Raw genomic sequence first — 19,715 nt, 5'->3', positions numbered from 1 at the left:
CAGCTCAAAGAAAGAATACGAATACGAAAGATGACAAACTTTATTCTAAACCTTTTGTAGTAAAACTCAGAGCATTTATAAAAAACAACAAAACAGATAATTGCTTAAACATGTACAGGGCTCAGGATTGTGCAGTACAGAGTGACATATCCTTTTTGTCGGCACAAAAAATATGCGATATGATGAACTGAATTTTAGTTTATTTAAACCGACTACATAAACATGACTAAGCAAAAAATTTGAAAATGGGTCACATTGGCGAATAAATAAATAAATTATTCCTCCATCGTTCGGTTGAGAAGGAATAAAAAGACAACAATGACGAAATGACATTTTTGGACTGTTCACGTGTATGAAGCAGAAGAAAAAAAAAGAAGAAGAGAGAGAGACACACAAAGAGAAAGAGGTTCTGTTAAGAAAGCTAAAGCCAAATTTCAATCCTAAAAAGAAAAAAATTGCCAAGACAATCACCAACAGCTCCATTTCATCTTCCAGCTCAGTCTCCAAAGGGATAAGTAGTATAATTAACACATCCTGGACCACTCACAGTAATTAAGGGAGCAATTAGATTCATTACTGCACTTTATCAAACCATTACAATCAAAAGGCGGACCGGCCAAAAAGGTCACGCGCAAACACCGCCAGATTTCATAATAAACCCCTATCAAGCCAAGCTGGCGGCTTGGAAAGTGTTATGGCATCTCTCAAACAGACAGGGATGCAAATGAATACGAGGACTCGTTTCCCCCGGTCCGTCCATTAAACATGAAATAATTGGACAGCGGCGTTTCTTCTTGTTTTGGCTCCGGGGCTACGGAATAAGAATGGCTTTGAGGTCAAAGTGCAGAACGCAGGTTTAATAGGTTTTTTTTTTTTTGTTGTTAGTAACATCCAGCTCAGACCTGAATCATAACACCCTCTGCTACATCACTGAAAAGGCAGAACCTCCGTTGTTCATGTCCATGGAACTTTACCATATGAGCTACATGCAATTACGCATGGCAAAGCTAGTCTTCTAGCGAAATGCTTTAAAACAGAAGCAGATGGAGCCTTTGAGTGGCGCAGCGGTAAAGTGCTCGCCCTATCGCGAGTTCCCGGGTGGTGCTGTAACCTCTTGCAGCCGGAGGTCTAAAGAGAGCTGATTGGCCGAGGGAAAAAATAAAATAAAATAATAATAATATATATATATATATATGATAAAGCAGACAAGTATATAATGCCTTCTGCGTCATTTTTGAGTTACTGGCGAAATGTTTAAGAAACGTTGGACCAGTTATGTGTGTGCGCGCAGTCGTGCTGAATAGTCGCTCATTGCACCCTGCATGAATGAAGCGGTGAGGTAAAACCGGGCAGCCTGGGAACCGCTCTGCATTTCTTCCTACATTTTTATTTTTGTGGTAATGGTTTTAGGCTTTCTACTCTCTGCAGAGTAAGACTCCAGCTTTTAGAGCACTTCTGCTGTAGTTAGCTGATGCCTTTGCGGATAACTTTTCATGCTTAAATTATTCACGGTGCGCGATTCTTAAGAGGAGAATAAATTTTGTGGTATTAAAACTTGTGGCCCCACGTGGTTTTGCTTTAGAACGAAAAAAATTTGCATATTGCAAATTAGATGTCTTTTAAAGACACTTGGTAATACTCGCAGATGGGTGAGGGCATGTTGATGCAGCTGTCAACTCGTGTATTTTGCATCATCACAAATTCTTCAGTTTAATATGATTCGCTTGCGATCAAGCTTCAGTCAGGTAAATCGTGGTACCGCACCAACCTCATCACCCTCTTCATCATCATCCTCGTCCCCATCATAATCAACCTTTTCCTCATCAGAATAATCATCCTCCTCCTCCTCATCACCCTCCTCCTCCTCATCAACTTCCTGCTGCTTCTCATCAACTTCCTCCCATCATCATCAACTTCCTCCCATCATCATCAACTTCCTCCCATCATCATCATCATCAACTTCCTCCCATCATCATCATCATCATCATCAACTTCCTCCCATCATCATCATCATCAACTTCCTCCCATCCTCAACTTCCTCCCATCATCATCATCATCAACTTCCTCCCATCATCATCATCAACTTCCTCCCATCATCATTCTAATCCCTCTCATAATCATCATTATCATCATCAGACTAATCCTCATCATCCTTCTCCTCATCCTCATCATTCTTCTTCTCATCCTCATCCAAAAGTAGGCCTATCCCAGATAGGCCAGAGTTAAAAACAAATCAAAAGGCTAAAAAAACTAATCATACTGTAGCATCTTCAGGTTTATTGTTAAATATTGTGTCCATCTTTTTAGAATGGAAATTGTAGTGGAGCAGATCCACTATCGTCAAATATTGATTTGTTTCTGTAAAAATGGAAATTGCACCATGTAAAAGCCGGAGGTTCACTCACATAGTTTCCAAATCACTATAAAGTTAATTTTGTTACATTTTTTTTTATCAAATAAAATTTATCAGGTAAAACATTGAGCTTTCTTTAACTCTCCCCGATTCACTCTTCCATACGATCAAAATCGAATGAATGAGCGGTTTTATCCATCTGTTCGATAAGAAATAAGCCATTTTTGAGAAATAACACTAGATTTAATGACCCAGGATGTTACTCAGTCAGCAAAGTAACAATCGATCCAAAACAGTCTGCTGCGCTTTGTGCCAAGAATAACATTTGCGCAGCCTCATTTCACTACCCAGCACAAAGGAACAGGAACCCGTGCGTTTTCTGGTTATACGAGGTGTCAGCTTTCCCAGACAGCCTTTGCTGCATTAAACGACGTCAGTGCAAACGTTTCGATTACCTGAAATTAAAATCATTCTAATCTCATCACAGTTGAACAAATACAGTCGAAAAGTTTTTCCGTCAATGAGCAAGAGCAGAGAAGATAAACTCTGGCAGAGTCTCACGTTTATTCTGAACGATAAAACCTACATTTATGGCTTTACTGGCAGAACTTTAAAATGGAAAAAAAAAAATCATGCTTTGTTTTGATGCATATAAGAATGTGGTAATCTGACCAACAACACAAGGCCACGATAGAGGACTGGGCAGAGACCATTATCTATGATGAAGATAAAACGCTGAACAGATCGATAGCACTTTTCAGCCATAGAGGTGTCAAATACGACCATAAAATGGAAAAATACTGCAGCCTCACAATGACCTTGACACAATGCGAACCTCAGCACAGAACCTCCACTTTGATAAAAATCGACAGACATGAAGAATAACAAAACACCACGTGAAAGGGGGGAAATTTGCGTATTATAAATTACGTTAACCCTGTTGGGGGACAGCTATGAAGTGTGGCAACAGAAAAGCACAAATTTCTTTGGGAATCAGGTTTATGGTCAAAGAGCAGGGATGAGGCTTTCCTTAAAGTGTCTCACAGTTCAGAAACATATCTGACAAGTTATTTAAAAAAATAAATGCTTTTCCTAAACGCAAGCTTTTGTCAATAGTTGCACATTTTCGAGCTTTGGACCATAAACATTATAGCTTAAAGACAACCAAAAAAAAAAGTATTTTCACAACACTGAGCATTTCTGTGATTTTCAGGAGAAGTACAACTCATCGCGAACAGCTTCGTTCCACTTCGCTCCTAATTAAGAACAATTCTGATCTTCTTCATGGTCTGCTTTTTGTAAAGTTCTGTCTCCACTTCTCCTCCTCTGAGAGTATTCAGAGACATATGCACAGCCAGGTGTTCCCAAAGAAATGAGAAATGAAGTGGTTGGTCTGTTCCTAACAAAAAAAAAAAACAGTACAAGTACAATTTACTTTAATTTGTTCGTTACAAAACGGAAAGAAAGACTGCGGCTGTTTAAGAACTCTGGTGCATCACTAAAACTGAAAAATATATCCTGAAATTATGGTGAAGGAACTTTATACTCCAAGGCAGAATCCTGAACAGACAGCATTGACACTGCCTATTGCTTTTGGACTTAAACAACAGAAACACATTCTCCCTTATCATCCAAAGATAGCAAGATTTCTGGGTGATGCTATAGCCATCCGTAGCTGAGAGTCTAGACAGCAGATTGGGCAGGCTCTATCGGGAAGGAGAGGGGAATGACATAGCATAGCACTTTTAGTGAGACAGGAGCCGTTCGAAAAAAGATTCATTCAAACATCTCGCATAACGTGTCTGAGAGGAAGCACGTGGTTCAAGTAGTCTATACCCTCCCTGGTTGGTAGCTGACACCTTGATGGGAGAGTGCCGTAAGGGAGGGAGGGGAGAGAGATGGGGGGAGTTCTGACTAAAATAGGGAGCAAAATTGTTGGGGGTAGTCGAAGGAAAAACTCCACCATGCCCCACCAGGAAAAAGAAATGGGTATACGGCATAAATAAAGGGTGGGTGAAAAGTAACTTCTTGCTGTTAGTCTTTTGGCCGGTGGCGTCAAACCAGTTTTCTCAAACTGGTCTGGGACAGTATGCACAGAACGTCTTCTAAAGGAAGAACCTCTGAATGAATGAATTTGTGCCTACAAGTCCTCCAGTGTGCAAGGCTTTGTCCTTGGGCTTTGTGCGTGATACCAGCCAACAACCTGTAAAATGCTGGTCTAACCATGCATGCACAGTAAGAACGAAATGGGGTGGTGCACCATGAGTTGGTGCTTCAGCGATACTGCAAGTCCTATAGCCATGAAATATTGCCTAGTTAAATTTCACAAAAGATGTTAGTGGGATGGAATCTGTCAATCAGTGTTTTAGCTGAGGTTTTTTGAAAGAGGCTTTAATATTATTACTATATAATACATTATGTTAACGCATGAGTAATGCTTTGGAAAGATGCAATTCCTAGTGTTGTGAGTCTCAGGGTAGGCATGTTTGACAAAGTAGAGCAAGACAATAGATTGAAATTGAATAGAAATACCACAAAATGCCCTAAGCACAGGAGCGTCCCAAAGTAAGGAAAGCAAGGCACACATCGCGAACAAGATGATGTTCTGCAAATCACAGATATGGTTGAACTATAGGAAATATGGATGATGTGGATATCTCATGAGCTTTCAGCATGTTTTTAAACACGATATCGTTGTAATAAAAGATTACAAAAGTATTAAGACTCAGTCCTCTGGAATAGATTTCCTCTCTCTCTCTCTACATCTGGAAATTTCATTTTTCACACACACAAACAGGTTTCCATCCCAGACTCCCTCTGTGATCTAGTAGAGGAGGAAAAGTGTTGCAGCAGCTGCTCTAAAACAGGGCTTTTAGAGGAAAAGGGGCTCCGACCTGTAATCTCATTGCTGCTATTACAGAAAGCTCACTGCACTCTACATTTCCTCAAAGTTACCCAGAGATCAATACGAGGCGCCACTGCCTAATCTCATAGTATAGCCGACCCGAAGACAAGCAGCGAGAGAGATGTGGGGTTAGGGAAAAAAAAATGCTGTGTGTCTTTCAACCAAAGTAGTTCTACTTGTTGGTTTGTTGCATAGCCGAGTACTAACCACTACACCGTTCACCTCTTGACCAAGGTCTGGAAGTGAATGAATCACAGGTCAAGAGGTGCCTTTCTCCAATAAGTCATATTTGATCTGGCAACCTTACTGAGCAGCACTAACAGGAGGGCCATTTTTTCACTTCTGCTGAATTGAACCTCTATGACCCCAAAAACAACTGAGATTGTTTCGCAAACGAATAACTAACAATCTCATAAGTGATTCTCAGCCTTAAAGAAAAGCAGTAACATCGTTGATGGCCTAAAGAACGTCAACGGCTTGGATGATCCTTATCCTCAATAAACTTATGCAAAAGGAAAAAAAAAAAAAAACACTAAACAATTTGAAGTTTCAAGAACTATTGTTATGAGTTGATGGCATCAAAAGAGCATGCTCCAAAAACCAGCCACGTACAGTGATTTATAGTGAAAAATGTCTCTTTCCTGTGGACGCCCTGAAATTAGGATGTCCCTAATTTTCTTTTGATTCTGTAAAGATGCTTTGCGACAATGACCATTGTTAAAGGTGCTATATGAATTAAATTTAACTGAATTTAATTCATAACTCTCTCTCTCTCTCTCTCTCTCTATATATATATATATATATATATATATATATATATATATATATATATATATATATATATACACACACACACACACAGTCCCAATCAAAAGTTTCAAAACATTTTTTGAGAATGCAGTTTAATGAAAACAACGATTAAACTGAAACAGCTGATCAAAAGTTTAGGACCACACCTCCAAAAAAAAAAAAAACCTAAACCCCCCAAAACAGAAAGCAAACTTCCAAACATGAACTCAGTACTGAGTAGCTCCACCGTTATTGTTGATCACTTTAAAAATCCGTTGCGGCATGCTTGATGCAAGCGTTTCCATGAGGTGAGTGGGAACATTTCTCCAAGTGGTCAAGACGGCCACACGAAGGGCATCTACTGTCTGGAACTGTTGTCCATTTTTGTAAACTTCCCTAGCCATTCATCTCGGCAGGTTCTCAATTGGATTTAGATCAGGGGAACACGCAGGATGGGCCCCAAGAGTGATGTTATTCTTCTGGATATGTCCCTTTATGTCGTTACCACACAGACGAGGGCCCTCAGTCATTGTTCCACTGAAGGAAAAAGCACCCCAGACCATTATGGCGCCCCCTTTACTGTGGTGCGTAGAAAACATCTCAGGTGGGATCTGCTTGTCATGCCAGTAACGTTGGAAACCATCAGGACCATAAAGGTTACATTTTTTCTCATCAAAGAATAAAACTTTCTTCCACTTTTGAATGTCCCATGTTTGGTGCTCTCTTGCAAAGTCCAAACGAGCAGTTCTGTGGCGTGCAAGGAGACGAGGTCTTTGAAGACGTTTTATGTTTTTGAAGCCCTTCAGTCTCAGATGCCGTCTGATGGTTATGGGGCTGCAGTCAGCACCAGTAACCGCCTTAATTTGGGTCGAGGATTGTCCAGTGTCTTGCGCGCTTGTGAGAGATTGTCCAGTGTAATGGCGCGCTGTGAGAGACTCTGCTTATGCAGTTCAACAACCTGGCCACGTTCAAAAAGGAAGAGTTTGTTGCCTTTGCCATCAGAAGGTGTGACTACCTGACAGAAAATGTGGTCAAGTGGTCTTAAACTTTTGATCTGGACTGTATATATAGTCTATATATATATATATATATATATATATATATATATATATATATATAGGTAAACACCTAACGGGTCTCCTACGAGGTATGCTATGAAAGTAAGAATTTCAAGCATGTTCTGCTCTCGTGCAGGAAATATGGTGGCACAGATATGGTGGCACAGCTCCAAGAACTAGGGAGAGTGAAAGGCAAAGATAGAAATCTTTTAGAATGTGGAGTCACTGATTAGGGAAGAAACTGGACTGGAAAGTATGGGTTGCTTAGTGATTAGCACTGTCTACCACTGTCACAGCCAATTTCAATTCTTGAAACCTCAGTTTGCATGTTCCCCCCGAGCTTGGCGGTTTTCCTCTCAGTACTCTGGTTTCCTCCCACAGTCCAAAAGCATGCAGATTAGGCTAATTTGTGTTCCCAAATTTTCTGTAATGTGTAAATGAGTGCAAGAGTAGATGCGCCCTGCAATGGATTGGCAACCTTGTCCAGGGTGTACCCCACCTTGTGCCCCAAGTTTCCTAGGACAGGCTCAAGGCCCCCCGCGACCCTGTATACAGGATTACATGACGATGAGAGATGATGAGAGCGGACTGGAAAGTCGGCTTTAAAGGACTGGCACTTTGAGGGAGAGTGGGAGCTATACGTGGCTGTGATGCAACTTGGAGGACTCCAACCAAAGCGCAGAGTGGTACTGAGAGGAAGAATGTTTAGTTGTAAACATTCAACTCATGTGTAGAATGTGTGGAAGCGGTGGATAAAACAGACAAAAAAATTCAAGACACAGAGCAAGACAAGATCGGGGAAGGAAGGCTCGACCGGATAATCGGGTTTACAAAGCCAGGAGATGAAGGAGAACGACACCTACAGTTTGCGGTAACGTTACCTACTGGATTCCAACCGCCGCTAAACAATAAAGAAGAAGAAAAATATTTTTTTTGTTGTTTTTATTCCTGGGTTGACATCATAATTAACACTAACAGTTTACGTTTTATAGAATTTAAAAGAAAGGCACGGATATGAGGGGGGGGAAGCAGACTTCTAAAGGGCAGGATGATGTCATACGGCTTCACTCTCATCTCCTTGACTTGTGTATCTTAATACAGAGTAAATACACGATTACAGATAACCTCCATCTAATTATAACTAATACATGTACAGGAAAAACTGAAACAAAAGCTTTGCCTAAGGCTAGGCTTAAACAAGCGTGCTATATTTCTACACGGTTTCTACACGAGTTGCCGGACTAACTGCATGCTCAGAAGGAAGCAGGGTGCATTTTAAGTGTGATGATGTATTCTGTGGCTCCGGTTAGCGGTCCATGCAGTAAGCCATAGAGCCAGAGCGCTCAAGGTCCCTGCTGGAGGCGCAAATAGAGGCATGTGCTTCTGTACAATTTACCAGATGTACGGTCAACAAGTGTACAGATAAGGAGGTGAGAAAAATGAACCCAATGAAACAAAATGATAATAATAAAATCCCCAATTCCATTTTACAAGCATGTCTGTGATTGAAGTCATCGCACATGGATTAAGTCAATTATTTACATCATACTCTGCATGCTGATAATCAATCAGAGATTTAGATGCGTTTAGAGCCTTAATGCAGGAGCCTCGAGCATCAAGTCAGGCAGCTGTTGCCATCGAAACTCCTCTCAGCAAGGTCTATCGACTATTGATAACACATTTTGCACAATCAAATCTGAGAGACGTGGCGCTAAGCGGGTCGGAGGGGAACCAAATAACAGCGACAGTGAAAGTCGAGGAAACGTATCGACTGATGGTTTTTTATCTTTCTTTCACTGAGGCACATGCAGGGACGAGTTCCACCAACCGGTGCAGCTGCGGAGGGTACGAGTGGCATGGTTAGCTTCTCCGCAACCTCAATTTCTGCAATCACGTCCTGTCAGTTATTGAACCACCAGGATATAAAGCCAGGCGTGGTTTAACTTCAGGGTTAAAAGATGAATAACATCTTTTGAGTGGAATCTAAAGTTTTGTTTTTCTGTGCTGATGAGATTAAACTTCCACCTTCAATACATCCATGTACAATGGTACCTCGTTATATGAAATCCCTGTCTTAACCATTTTTGCCAAAAAAAAAAGCTGAACCAAGCCAAACTGAAGGCTGGCTAAGTCGCGTGTAAGTTGCGTGTAAGCAAAAATATAATGTGTTAGAAATTGGCAATATTTTTGGGTGGCTGGGACAGATTACCTGCATTTACATTATTTTCTAATGGGACAATGCATTTTGCAACGCAAAAATCCAAAATTGTCCAATTTACAAAAATTAAATTTGCATGCTAAAGGTACCGCTGTACTTTGCTTGATTCGTATTTCCTTAATAATTCTAATTATTGTTGTTAATCCTCTTGGTGTTTGTCAGCAATACAGAGAATATTACACAAGGGAGACTGAGTGTGATGAAAAAAAACAAGGAAAAATCCTCTAGGGAAGGTGATTCCAACTGCTCTGTCTACTCCATGCTTCCTCCAGAGACGTTTACAGATACTGAAAATGGTGTTTGAATCAAACAGAGACTCATGATGAGATTTCTTGTGAATGAAGGTTTTACGAAAAACTTCAAGCGCAGCACGGTGATGAGACTCTCAGCCGCATAAAATATTTAAAAGATGCAAATGTTTTAAATAAAGCCGTACGTCCCTGAATGACGTGAAACGCCTGATCCTTGAAAATCGCCAGATAACTTATAAGACGCATCTGTCTGTAGAAACTGTGCACACAATTATTCACCAACATCACTTGCACGTTACAGGAACTCGGCTGAAAGTTATTTCCATAGTCCTCACCTCGGTCCGAGCCCTTTCCACATGTTTGTGTTATTAAAGGAGTTCCTGGGAGGCCGGTGTTTCAGACATGAAGCAGGCAGCATTATCATTTTACACTCATAATTTTGTTCTGTCATTCTGTGCAATTAAAAGTCCTGCTTTGACTTGAACGACCCTTTTCGTAAACCTTAAATGGTCTTAATGGTTAAACGAGTGTCCAGCTCCTTAAAGGTCACGCAGAAGCATGAGCCCCTGATCATTTGCATCCACCCTCGCGGAGCTAGCACTGCCATTGTTTAAGGCGACGCTCAAAAAGGTTGAACTTTTATTAAATCAGAAGAACTCATGTGCTCATTACTAGCAAGCACTGGTCATTAACAGCAGAACTAATCAGATTAACGCGAAGCCGGGCAGGAAATGCATGACATAGTGCATGAAGCTGCAGTGTGATCAGATTTTCCTTTTTTTGTAACTAAAAGTTAGACTTAAAAAAAAAAAGACAAAGTAAAGCTCGACATTGGTATTCGATAAGAACTAGAAAAGTAATCCATTGGGAGGACAAAAGGCATATCTATTCAACATCCTTGAGACTATAGACAGTTATTCACCAGCGCATCCCGCATACACACAGACACACTGAATAAACCACACTGTGGGTCCATTTCCATAATGCACAGCATAATGTCCTCAAATAGGCCAATTATTCCTCACAATAAGAAAGCCACTTTCAGAAATGGAATGAAGGCCATCTCTCTCTCTCTCTCTCATTGCATTTTCCATCATGTAAGAGCGGTGACATTGTTGTCAGTCCTTGGGGACGAGGCTACAGCTCATTACAGGCTAATCCCACCACTCGCGACCTTGCGATGCAACCGCACACCTTACCGAGGTTTCGTCTACATCAAAAAAAAAAAAAAAAAAAAAACACATACACATGAACCCTTGACTACACCCGGTGCCTAAAAACACATTAGACGTTTTTACACCCCATTCACCAAATCTAAAAAGAAAAAAAAAAAAACTCGCTGCTTTATCCTCACCGCTTTTATTCCGGATATACACGAGCGGTTTAAAGCTTTCCTCCAGCCACAAGCTTTAATCTACACTGACTCCGGATGCTTTATGCGAGCACTTTTTTCTCTTCATCTCATTTATCGGAGACGCAAAAAAAGGCCTTCGTTTGTTTGGGAATCTTTTTAATGCCGTGTTGAAGCGTTATTGAGAAGGGAAAACCTTAACAGAAGCTTTTTCTTTGTCAAGTAACATTAGCTAGTATTAACTAGCTAAAAATAAGAGTCGCAAAAATAATGTTCAAAAACATTATTATTATTATTATTATATTTAAAAACCTGCACCGCACAGATGAAAACTTGTTATGCACAGATTTACATGACCAGGATTACAGCTACAGCTTGCAGTAGCGACGCTAAAAATGCTCTCCGCGCCACAGAAAGGACTTGGGGGTGCTTTTACTTTTAATCAGGACCAACCATAAGAGCTACAAATATAAAACAAGAGCTTTATATGTGGTACGTGGCAAACACCCTAGCAACCACTTGAAATATCATAGCAACACCATAGCAACCACTTAGTATTTCAAAGCAACCACCTAGCAACACCCTAGCAACCGAATGGAATGGCATAACAGCAACACTAACGTTTTGCTCTTTTAGCCCTTGTTCGGACTAGGTCTCCAAGTAGAGCTTAAGCGCTTCGGTTAATCGTTTTAACCAACAATACAAATTAGACTCTAAACAAGACTTTTAATTGTGCAGAACCAGAGTAAAAACCTTTAGTTCTCTATATAATCCCTGCTCCACTGGCCTCCCAGGAACTCTGTCGAAGGAATTCAAGGTCAGGACTGTACGGAGGATGTGGAAATAACTCCCAGCTGTAATGTTCTAATGGTGTTCACAAATTACTGATTATGTATAGAGTTCACACGACAGATGCATCCCTTTCATCAAGTTATCGATAAATTTTCAAGGGTCAGGTGTTCCACTTGCTAAATGTTCCTGGGAACGACTGCAGTAGGCTCCGGGAACGTCATTTACGGACGTACGGCTTTTTTTTTTTTTTAACTTTGCCCTTTTTTGGTTTGACTTGAACACCCCTCCCTATTTCATATTACAGTGGATTACGAGCATTATTCGTTCCGGAAGCGGGCTCGGATTCCAACACACAAAGCAACGTAAATCAAAGCAAATATTTCCATAAGAAATAATGAAAACTCAAATTATTCGTTCCACAGCCCCCAAAAAAATAATACATAAAAACAATTAGCACGCAGGCGCTATGTGTGTGTAAACCTTTCTCCCCCCTTATTTGAATTTCACCCAAATAAACATTAACAGAAAGCCTGTTTTGTCGGGAAATTAGCAAGGAACATCGCTAATGACACTTGCGTGAGCGCATACTAACAGAATCACTGCTGTAAAGTAAAACAAAAACAAATGAACCGGCACTTTAAGAATCACGACAGAGCAGTGTAGAGCAGAGAGTGTGTATGTGTGTACCAAGAGGGGGTGGGGTGGGAGCTGTAAAGGCGAGAATGTGAGTGTGAATGGGCATGTGTCAAATTACGCGTGCGCACACACCTGACGACAGGCTGAAACAGAGACGGAGGAAATGGATATTTAACCTCTCTAATCGCACATACATGTGTTATAAGAAACAGTACATACAGACACAAAATAGAATATGCTTTAAGCACACATACGTGGTCACAGTGTTATAGTAAACAGTACACGAAGGACATCCGTGATACATGATACTCTGTAAACCAAGACTTGCTCGTTTTTCCAAGTCAAAATTTCTTAAAAATCTTTGCTCGTCTTGCAGAAAACCGTGTTACTCGCAATCCGAGGTTTTACTGTATTCTCACATAATAAGATAGGACAAGATTTTTTTCACCAGAGCTCTAGTGCAACCCAAACAGGAGACTTTAATAACATTATCAGAAACAGCTCTCACACACACACGTCTAGTGGACGTCCAGCAGTGAGGTGACTTTGAGTTAAAGACACTGCAGATCTTTGAGAGGAGAGGGAGTGGGAGGATGTGAGCTCGGCGTTCTCCGGTGCTAACGAGCAACGCCTCACTGTGAACGTGTTAAGCACCATTTCAGACCGATCGCAGCGGGGCGGACGCTGTGGTCCTGTTACATACGGCTTTGTTCTGCTGCTTCTGCCGTTAGAGCGGCGAGGCGTGCGGACTGCTTTCCTTGCTGATTTGGAGGACACGGAGCGTGTTTGTGTGTGTGTGTGTGTGTGTGTGTGAAAGGAGGAAAACTGGGTGTCTACTTCGATAGCTGCTGCACAACTCAAAGTAACAAATACAAACTGAAAAATTTGAGTATTTCTTGCTTTGATTCATTTTCTCAGGTATTAAAAAAAATTTTTTTAAAGTATCGTGTTATTTAAAGCATTATGATATTCTTTTAAACCTGTTGGATTTCACACTTCCAGCTTGTTCATCGACGTTCAACTCCGCCCACTTCAATCCCAATAACTGATGCATTCCTCTCTCGTTCATCCTTTTACACACACGGCGCAAAGAGACGTTGAAAAACAGCCTCTCTCTCTCTCTCTGGAAGAGCGTTACAGATTTCCTCTCTCCTGGGTTGACAGACAGCACTCGTGCGCGGCGTGAACGAGCGCACCTATCTGTAAAATTCGCCAAGAGCTGCACCCCATGAAATATTCAGACGCGTATTATACGGATGGAGCCGAGGGCCAGAATACTAACGCAGACTCATCGGTGATGCTGCTGCTGCTGCTGCTGCTGGACTGAAGCCTCCTGCAAGCGCAATCTCTCATCCGTATTAAAGAAAGTAATGAAACGCATCAACAAAAAAAAAAAAAAAAAAAAAAAAAGGAGAGATCGCTTTCATTTCGTACGAAAGCATCATAAAAGTGAAAATATTTTTTTTGGGAAAAAGGTTTGGCTTGAACGTGTTGGTGTAGAGCGGGGTGGGAGTTCAGGGACTGTTTTAGCTCTAGCTGAGAGAGAGTAGCTGCTGTTTTTAGAGGTGTGCTGCAGAGTCGGAGCCACGAGGGCCAGACCTGCATGATTCATCAAAACCCAGGAGCCTCGGCAACGCCGCCGCCTTATCATTATTATTATTACAGCAGCAAGAAATGATGCACGAGGCAGAAAACATAAGAGAGAGAGAAAAAGAGAGAGAGAGAGAAAGAGAGGAGGGAGCCGTTACAGAAATGCACTTTGAGTGGGATAGACGTCACGGATTAACCAATCTGTGGAGTCCGTGAGCTCGGGTATGAGGAAGAGGGCAGAAAGCTTTGCAGACGTTTACTGTTTATAAACTCCACTAGTCATGTAGCGTAGAGCTTCAGTACAGAAGAGGAACATCACTTTGTTTTTGTACCTCCTTTCCTCTCTCACCTTCTCTCTCTCTCTCCCCATAATGCTCCATTTCTCTCTCTTTTCTCGTTCTTTCTATTAATTGCTTACTCTCTCTCTTCTTTCCTCTCTCTTTTTTGTCCCTCCATCACTTGCTTTACCCCTCATTCCATCATGTGTTTTATTCCTCCCTCCAACACTCTCTCTCTACATTTTTCATTACCTTACCTTCAATGAACAAATTCATTGGTCACATTCTCGCTCTTTCCATCATGCTCCATTTCTCTCTTTCCATAACTCATTTCTCTTTCTTTCATTACTTCCATCACCTGCTTTAGCTCTCCCTTGTTTCTTTCTCTCTCTCTCTCACACACTTCACCACTTGCTTCCTATTTCCTTCCATTTCTCTCTCTTTCCATAACCATCTAATATCCTTTTTTTGCTCTTTTTCTCCCTCTCCTTCATTTTCTCACTTTCTCTTTCTTGCTATCTCGCCTTCCATCAGTCGCTTTTCTCTCTTCTTCCATCGTCGAATCTTCTCCATTCAGCGCTTTCTTTCTCTCTCCCTCCTCTTACTCCCTCACTTTCTCATCGCTTTCTTTGCTCACTTGCTTTTCCTTTCCTCTCCCTCGTCCCTCCATCCTTCATTTACTCTTTTCTCCCTCCATCACTCACTCTCTCTCTCCACCACACTTTTTCTCACACATTTGTCTCCCAGAGTCTCTCTGTGTCAGTCTTTATGTCTCTTCGTGGGTCTATAAATCTCATTACCTTTCACTAAACCTCTTCACCACTTTCTATATCCATCCCTCTTTCTGTCTGTCTGTCTGTCTGTCTCTCTCTCTCTCTCTCTCTCTCTCTCACTCTCTCTCTGTCCATCTCATCCACTCCACTCCTCTTTCCTCTTTGCACTGACAGCCAGAGCCAAGCTGCAGGTCTGTGATTGTACACATCGACTCTCTCGGAGATAATGAGTGACCATTAGGTAGTGAGGGACTGTCTGTGCTGCGCTCTGTGTGTGTGTATGTGTGTGTATGAAGAAGTGCTGCTTCATAGCTGCCTAATGAACGTGTCCGGGGTGTGTGATGTGCATCAGCGCAATATGAACGGAAGTGTGTGAGCTTCTGAGGTTAAAGCTTGAACACACGTCCCCGCTCCGCTTTATTATTTCGGCGCCGAGCTGAGAGATAAGACTCGGTAAGTGCGAGCGTCTGATAGCTTCGTTTAAAGCTGAGCGCTTCATTAAAGTTAGCAGGCAGTGTGTGAAGCAGTGTGTCTGGCTCAAAGCAGGACAGGAGCGTTCTCTCCGCCAAAGCTGTCGTCAGGCCAAAACACTCCCTGTGGGTAAACAGAGGCGGGACGGAGCTGAAGCGAGACTGAACGCGGGACTCGGGGAGAAAAATGTTTTCAACCCAAAACAGATGCTCTCTCTCAACACCAGGGACACGATGAATGGGCTTAACTTTCTGTGAACTACTTCCTGCCAAGACAAAATAAAAGCTGATTTATTATTATTAGTAGTAGTATTACTACTAGGGCGAGTCAAAAATTATCCGCACTCCAGTTATATTAAAACGTCCGTTGGCCGCACTGTTGGTCTCATCAGCGCTTTCCATTCAAAAGGCTCCCGTCTCCCCAGTCACTGCTGTGCAGGTGTAAACGTGATACATCAGTTCATCTGTAACTGCGAGTGCGAGTAAAAACGGACGCCCCACTTGTGATTTGCGCAAAAGAATAGCAGCGTGCAGTGATTTGATTCTTTAATGGTCTGATGGTGAACCTGGTGCTGACACAACTCACAGGAAAGCGTTAACAGAAGCGTTTGAATTCCTGCAAACAAAATTTGGAGGTGAAAGACTCTTAAAGAGAATCATTAGGCGTGGATTCGTCACGACAATCCTGAGAGAAAACAACAGAGTATGGAACGGAAACATCCTCAATCACAGACAGAGAAAAAGCTCAAAATTTCAACCATCAGCTGTAAATTTCATCAACGCTTACAGTTTTCTGGGAGTCTCAAGGGCTCGGTAATGGAACATTATCAGGAAAAAAGGTTGAACAATCAGCAGTGCTCGTTACAGTGAGACGCTTATCGAACTAAACTTTACGTCCGAACACCTCTACCCACACTGTCGACACTCTGCAAAAACTTCATTCCGGGGTGTTAAATCATCCTACCTATAGCTCTGATCTCACTCTATCAGACTTTCACCTGTTTGGTCTCCTGAAAGCAACCCTAACACGAATGAAGACTCACTTCTGATGAAGAAGTGAAGACAGCGGTGCATTTGTGGCTCGTAGCTCTGACAGAAACATTTTTTAACTCGCCCTCGTATTTATCCTGCCTCAACGGGGGATCGTGGGTAAACGCGGCCCAAATGATGAGACATAATGCTGCGTAGGTTCATATACTTATTTAAGAAGATGACCTCCAAAGTGTCTTTGTACTTTTGGTCTTCAGGAAAGAAACCTTGAGAATTGCAGGATTTTCAACATCAGTAATTAACCTTATTTCGTCTTTCTCCTGAGGCGGAATGAAATCGTGATGCTGGATTCATCTCCATCCTAAAAGAGTCTTTTGACACGCTGACACGTGTGTGTGTGTGTGTGTGTGTGTGTGTTGTATGCTCAGCTCACCGTGTCCCGTCTGCCTTCCAGCTGACCTTGTAGCCGTTCTGCTCCAGCAGATGAATGTTGCGCCTGTCCATGGAAACAGGCTGAGCTCCAGGGAAGCCAGACCTGACACACACACACACACACACTTACGTTTGTGTATTTCTATTTCATACATTAATGATTTCCTTAAGGCTGAACTGTCAAAATGGAATTTTTGTGCACCTTGTGGATTCGAGAAGTTAGAGCAGTTTTCATCTTATTGCTGGAAGGCGGTTGTGAATCAAACAATCGCTCTTTACAGCCGCGCTGAGCAGAAAAGCATAGACGCTGATTCTACTACGTTATCAATTAAGAACTGAATTATACACAGTACTGTGCAAGAGTCTTAGGCACCACTTAGGCATATGCTGTACCCATTCCGTTATATATGCTTATCATGTCTGCATAATTATGTACTAAATCATTCAGTATTTCCATATATAACTTATATTATAAATGAATAAATAAATAACATTACAGGAGAATATATGCATGGCTGATAATCTTCCATTTTCTAATAATTGCTCCCACAGTTGATTTCTTCACACCTAGGTGCTTCCCTACAGTATTGCAGATTCAGTCTTCCAGCCTGGTGCAGGTCTACAGTTCTGTTTCTGGTGTCCTTTGACCGCTCTTTGATCTTGGCCATAGTGGCGTTTGGAGTGTGACCGACTGTTTGAGGTTGTGGACAGGTGTCTTTGTTCTTAAAAGGACAGAGGAGCCTCTTAAGGAAGAAGTTACAGGTCTGCGAGAGCCGGAAATCTTGCTTGTTTGTTATTGACCAAATACTTATTTTCCACCATAATTGGCAAATAAATACTTAAAAAATCCTACAATGTGATTTTCTGGATTTTTTTTCTTATTTCGTCTCTCATAGTTGAGGTATACCTATAATGAAAGTTACTGGCCTCTCTCATCTTTTTAAGTGGGAGAACTTAAACAATTGGTGGCTGACTAAATACTTTTTTGCTTTTTTGCCCCACTGTAGTACAAGACAGACTTCAGTTTTCAGATGGTAACAAAAAACCTAATGTACACTCCTGGGATTTGCATAAAAATAGAAAAGAAAATAGATAGCTCAGTAAAACCTAACAGCTATTTTACTTATAAAACTCCACAAATCTGTGTCTAAAACTTTTGATTTTAAACGATGTGTTTTCACTCCAAATATTGACTGTTTATTTTATTACTCTTTATTGCTTTTTATAAAAGTTTCTTTCATGCAGAAATGTTTTAAAAGCATCTTTTGCTTATGCCATATTTTTGTGTCCAAGACTTTTACACAGTACTATAAGTAAATCAGCTGTTAGGTTTTACTGAGCTTGCTGGAGAATATGAGTTCTTCTGGTAACTTTGTCACACTCGCTTCTTCCTGTTTTTATGCAAATCCCAGGAGCGTACATTAGGTTTTCTGTTTTCATCTGGAAACTGCTCTGTCTTGTACTATATTTCTTTTCTTTACAGCCATGCATATATTCCCCTGTAATGTTATTTATTTATAAATTTTTAAGTTATATGTGGAAATACTGGATGATTTTGTACATAATTATGCAGACATAATAAACATATATAACAAAATTGGTACAGCATATAGTGTATCAGACTGATGCCTTGTACTGTATATATTTATTTCATTTATTTTTTTTAACAGGCACAATTAGCCGAAAAGGATTTCCCGAGTCATCCCCAATTTCCCCAAGTGACAGTTCACGAGGCGAGTTTGAGGCGGTGCAGAACTACTCCGGCGCCTTTTGTTCACCTCTCCAAATTAATCGAGACAGGCACGGGAGACGAGCCGTTCTTTTCCCCCCACAAAAGAGCTGTCATTTATTAAGCCCCCGTTAGAAACTTTTAGACAGTTCGAGAGACGCTTCCGTGGGACGGAACGACAGAGGGAGTTATTTGCGGTTGTGAAGCGTGTGTCGCGGAGCTTCGTGCAGATGCGAGGCTGCCACAACCCTGTCATGCCCCGCGGGGAGACGTGATGGAGAAGCCATTTCTATTTAAACTGGGCCGCTGAGGAGAGGAAAAATACAGTGTCCTTTTTTATTTTTTCATTTTTTCAAGGTGTCTAAAGGTAAAGGGGTGACAGCCAGTGGTAGTTTACACACGGGTTAAACGGTGTTTATGGCTCGTAGGGCTGCACGATTCTTGCCAAAATGTGAGTCACGTATTTTTTGTTTGTTTGTTTTTCTCCAAGGGGAATTGAGATCACGATTCTCTTACACGATTCTTCTTATTAGCAGTAGTAGTAGTATTCATTATTATTATTATACTGATGATATAATAAATCGTACTAGTGACAAGAACGGACAGGATTAGAGGGACAGACAGTTTGGGAACAAAGTATAGAGAGGCCAGATTGAGATGGTTTGAACATGTGCAGAGGAGGGATGAGGGGGACATCGGGAGGAGAACGTTAGAGACGGAGCTGGCAGGCAGGAGGAGGAGGAGGAGGAGAAGAGGTAGGACCAAGTGAAGGTTTATGGATGTGGTGAAGGAGGACATGCTTGACAAAGAAAGATGTGGTAGACAGAGTGGAGATGAAGACACATAGTCCTCTGTTGCGACCCCTAACCGGAGCGGCCGATAGAAGATTTTATCAGTATGATGTTTTAAGTTTCTAATTAAACACAAAGTTAACAGCATGGAATTTATTTTTGTCCGAGATATTATCGCTCAATCATAACACACTTATAGCTAACTTCTCTATAGCTTTCCATCTGTTCTCAGTGTCTTGGTGTAACAGCTGGAACCAACAGGTCAGGTTTAATTACCTCATACAGTAATTTATCTCCCAATTAGCAGTG

The 19,715-nt window shown here is 41.5% G+C and overlaps 1 protein-coding gene across 1 annotated transcript in view; it reads right to left on the bottom strand.

The window, feature by feature from the left end:
* Positions 1-19,715, bottom strand: part of rngtt (RNA guanylyltransferase and 5'-phosphatase) — a 115,558-nt gene that overhangs the window by 79,411 nt on the left and 16,432 nt on the right. The window contains exon 8 of the mRNA XM_053488196.1: positions 16,888-16,989. Coding sequence (XP_053344171.1) covers positions 16,888-16,989 — 102 coding nt within the window. The remainder of the gene's footprint in view (positions 1-16,887; positions 16,990-19,715) is intronic.

Source organism: Clarias gariepinus, chromosome 2 (genome assembly GCF_024256425.1).
Source record: "Clarias gariepinus isolate MV-2021 ecotype Netherlands chromosome 2, CGAR_prim_01v2, whole genome shotgun sequence".
NCBI lineage: Eukaryota > Metazoa > Chordata > Actinopteri > Siluriformes > Clariidae > Clarias > Clarias gariepinus.
This window is presented reverse-complemented; position numbering and strand designations above follow the sequence as displayed.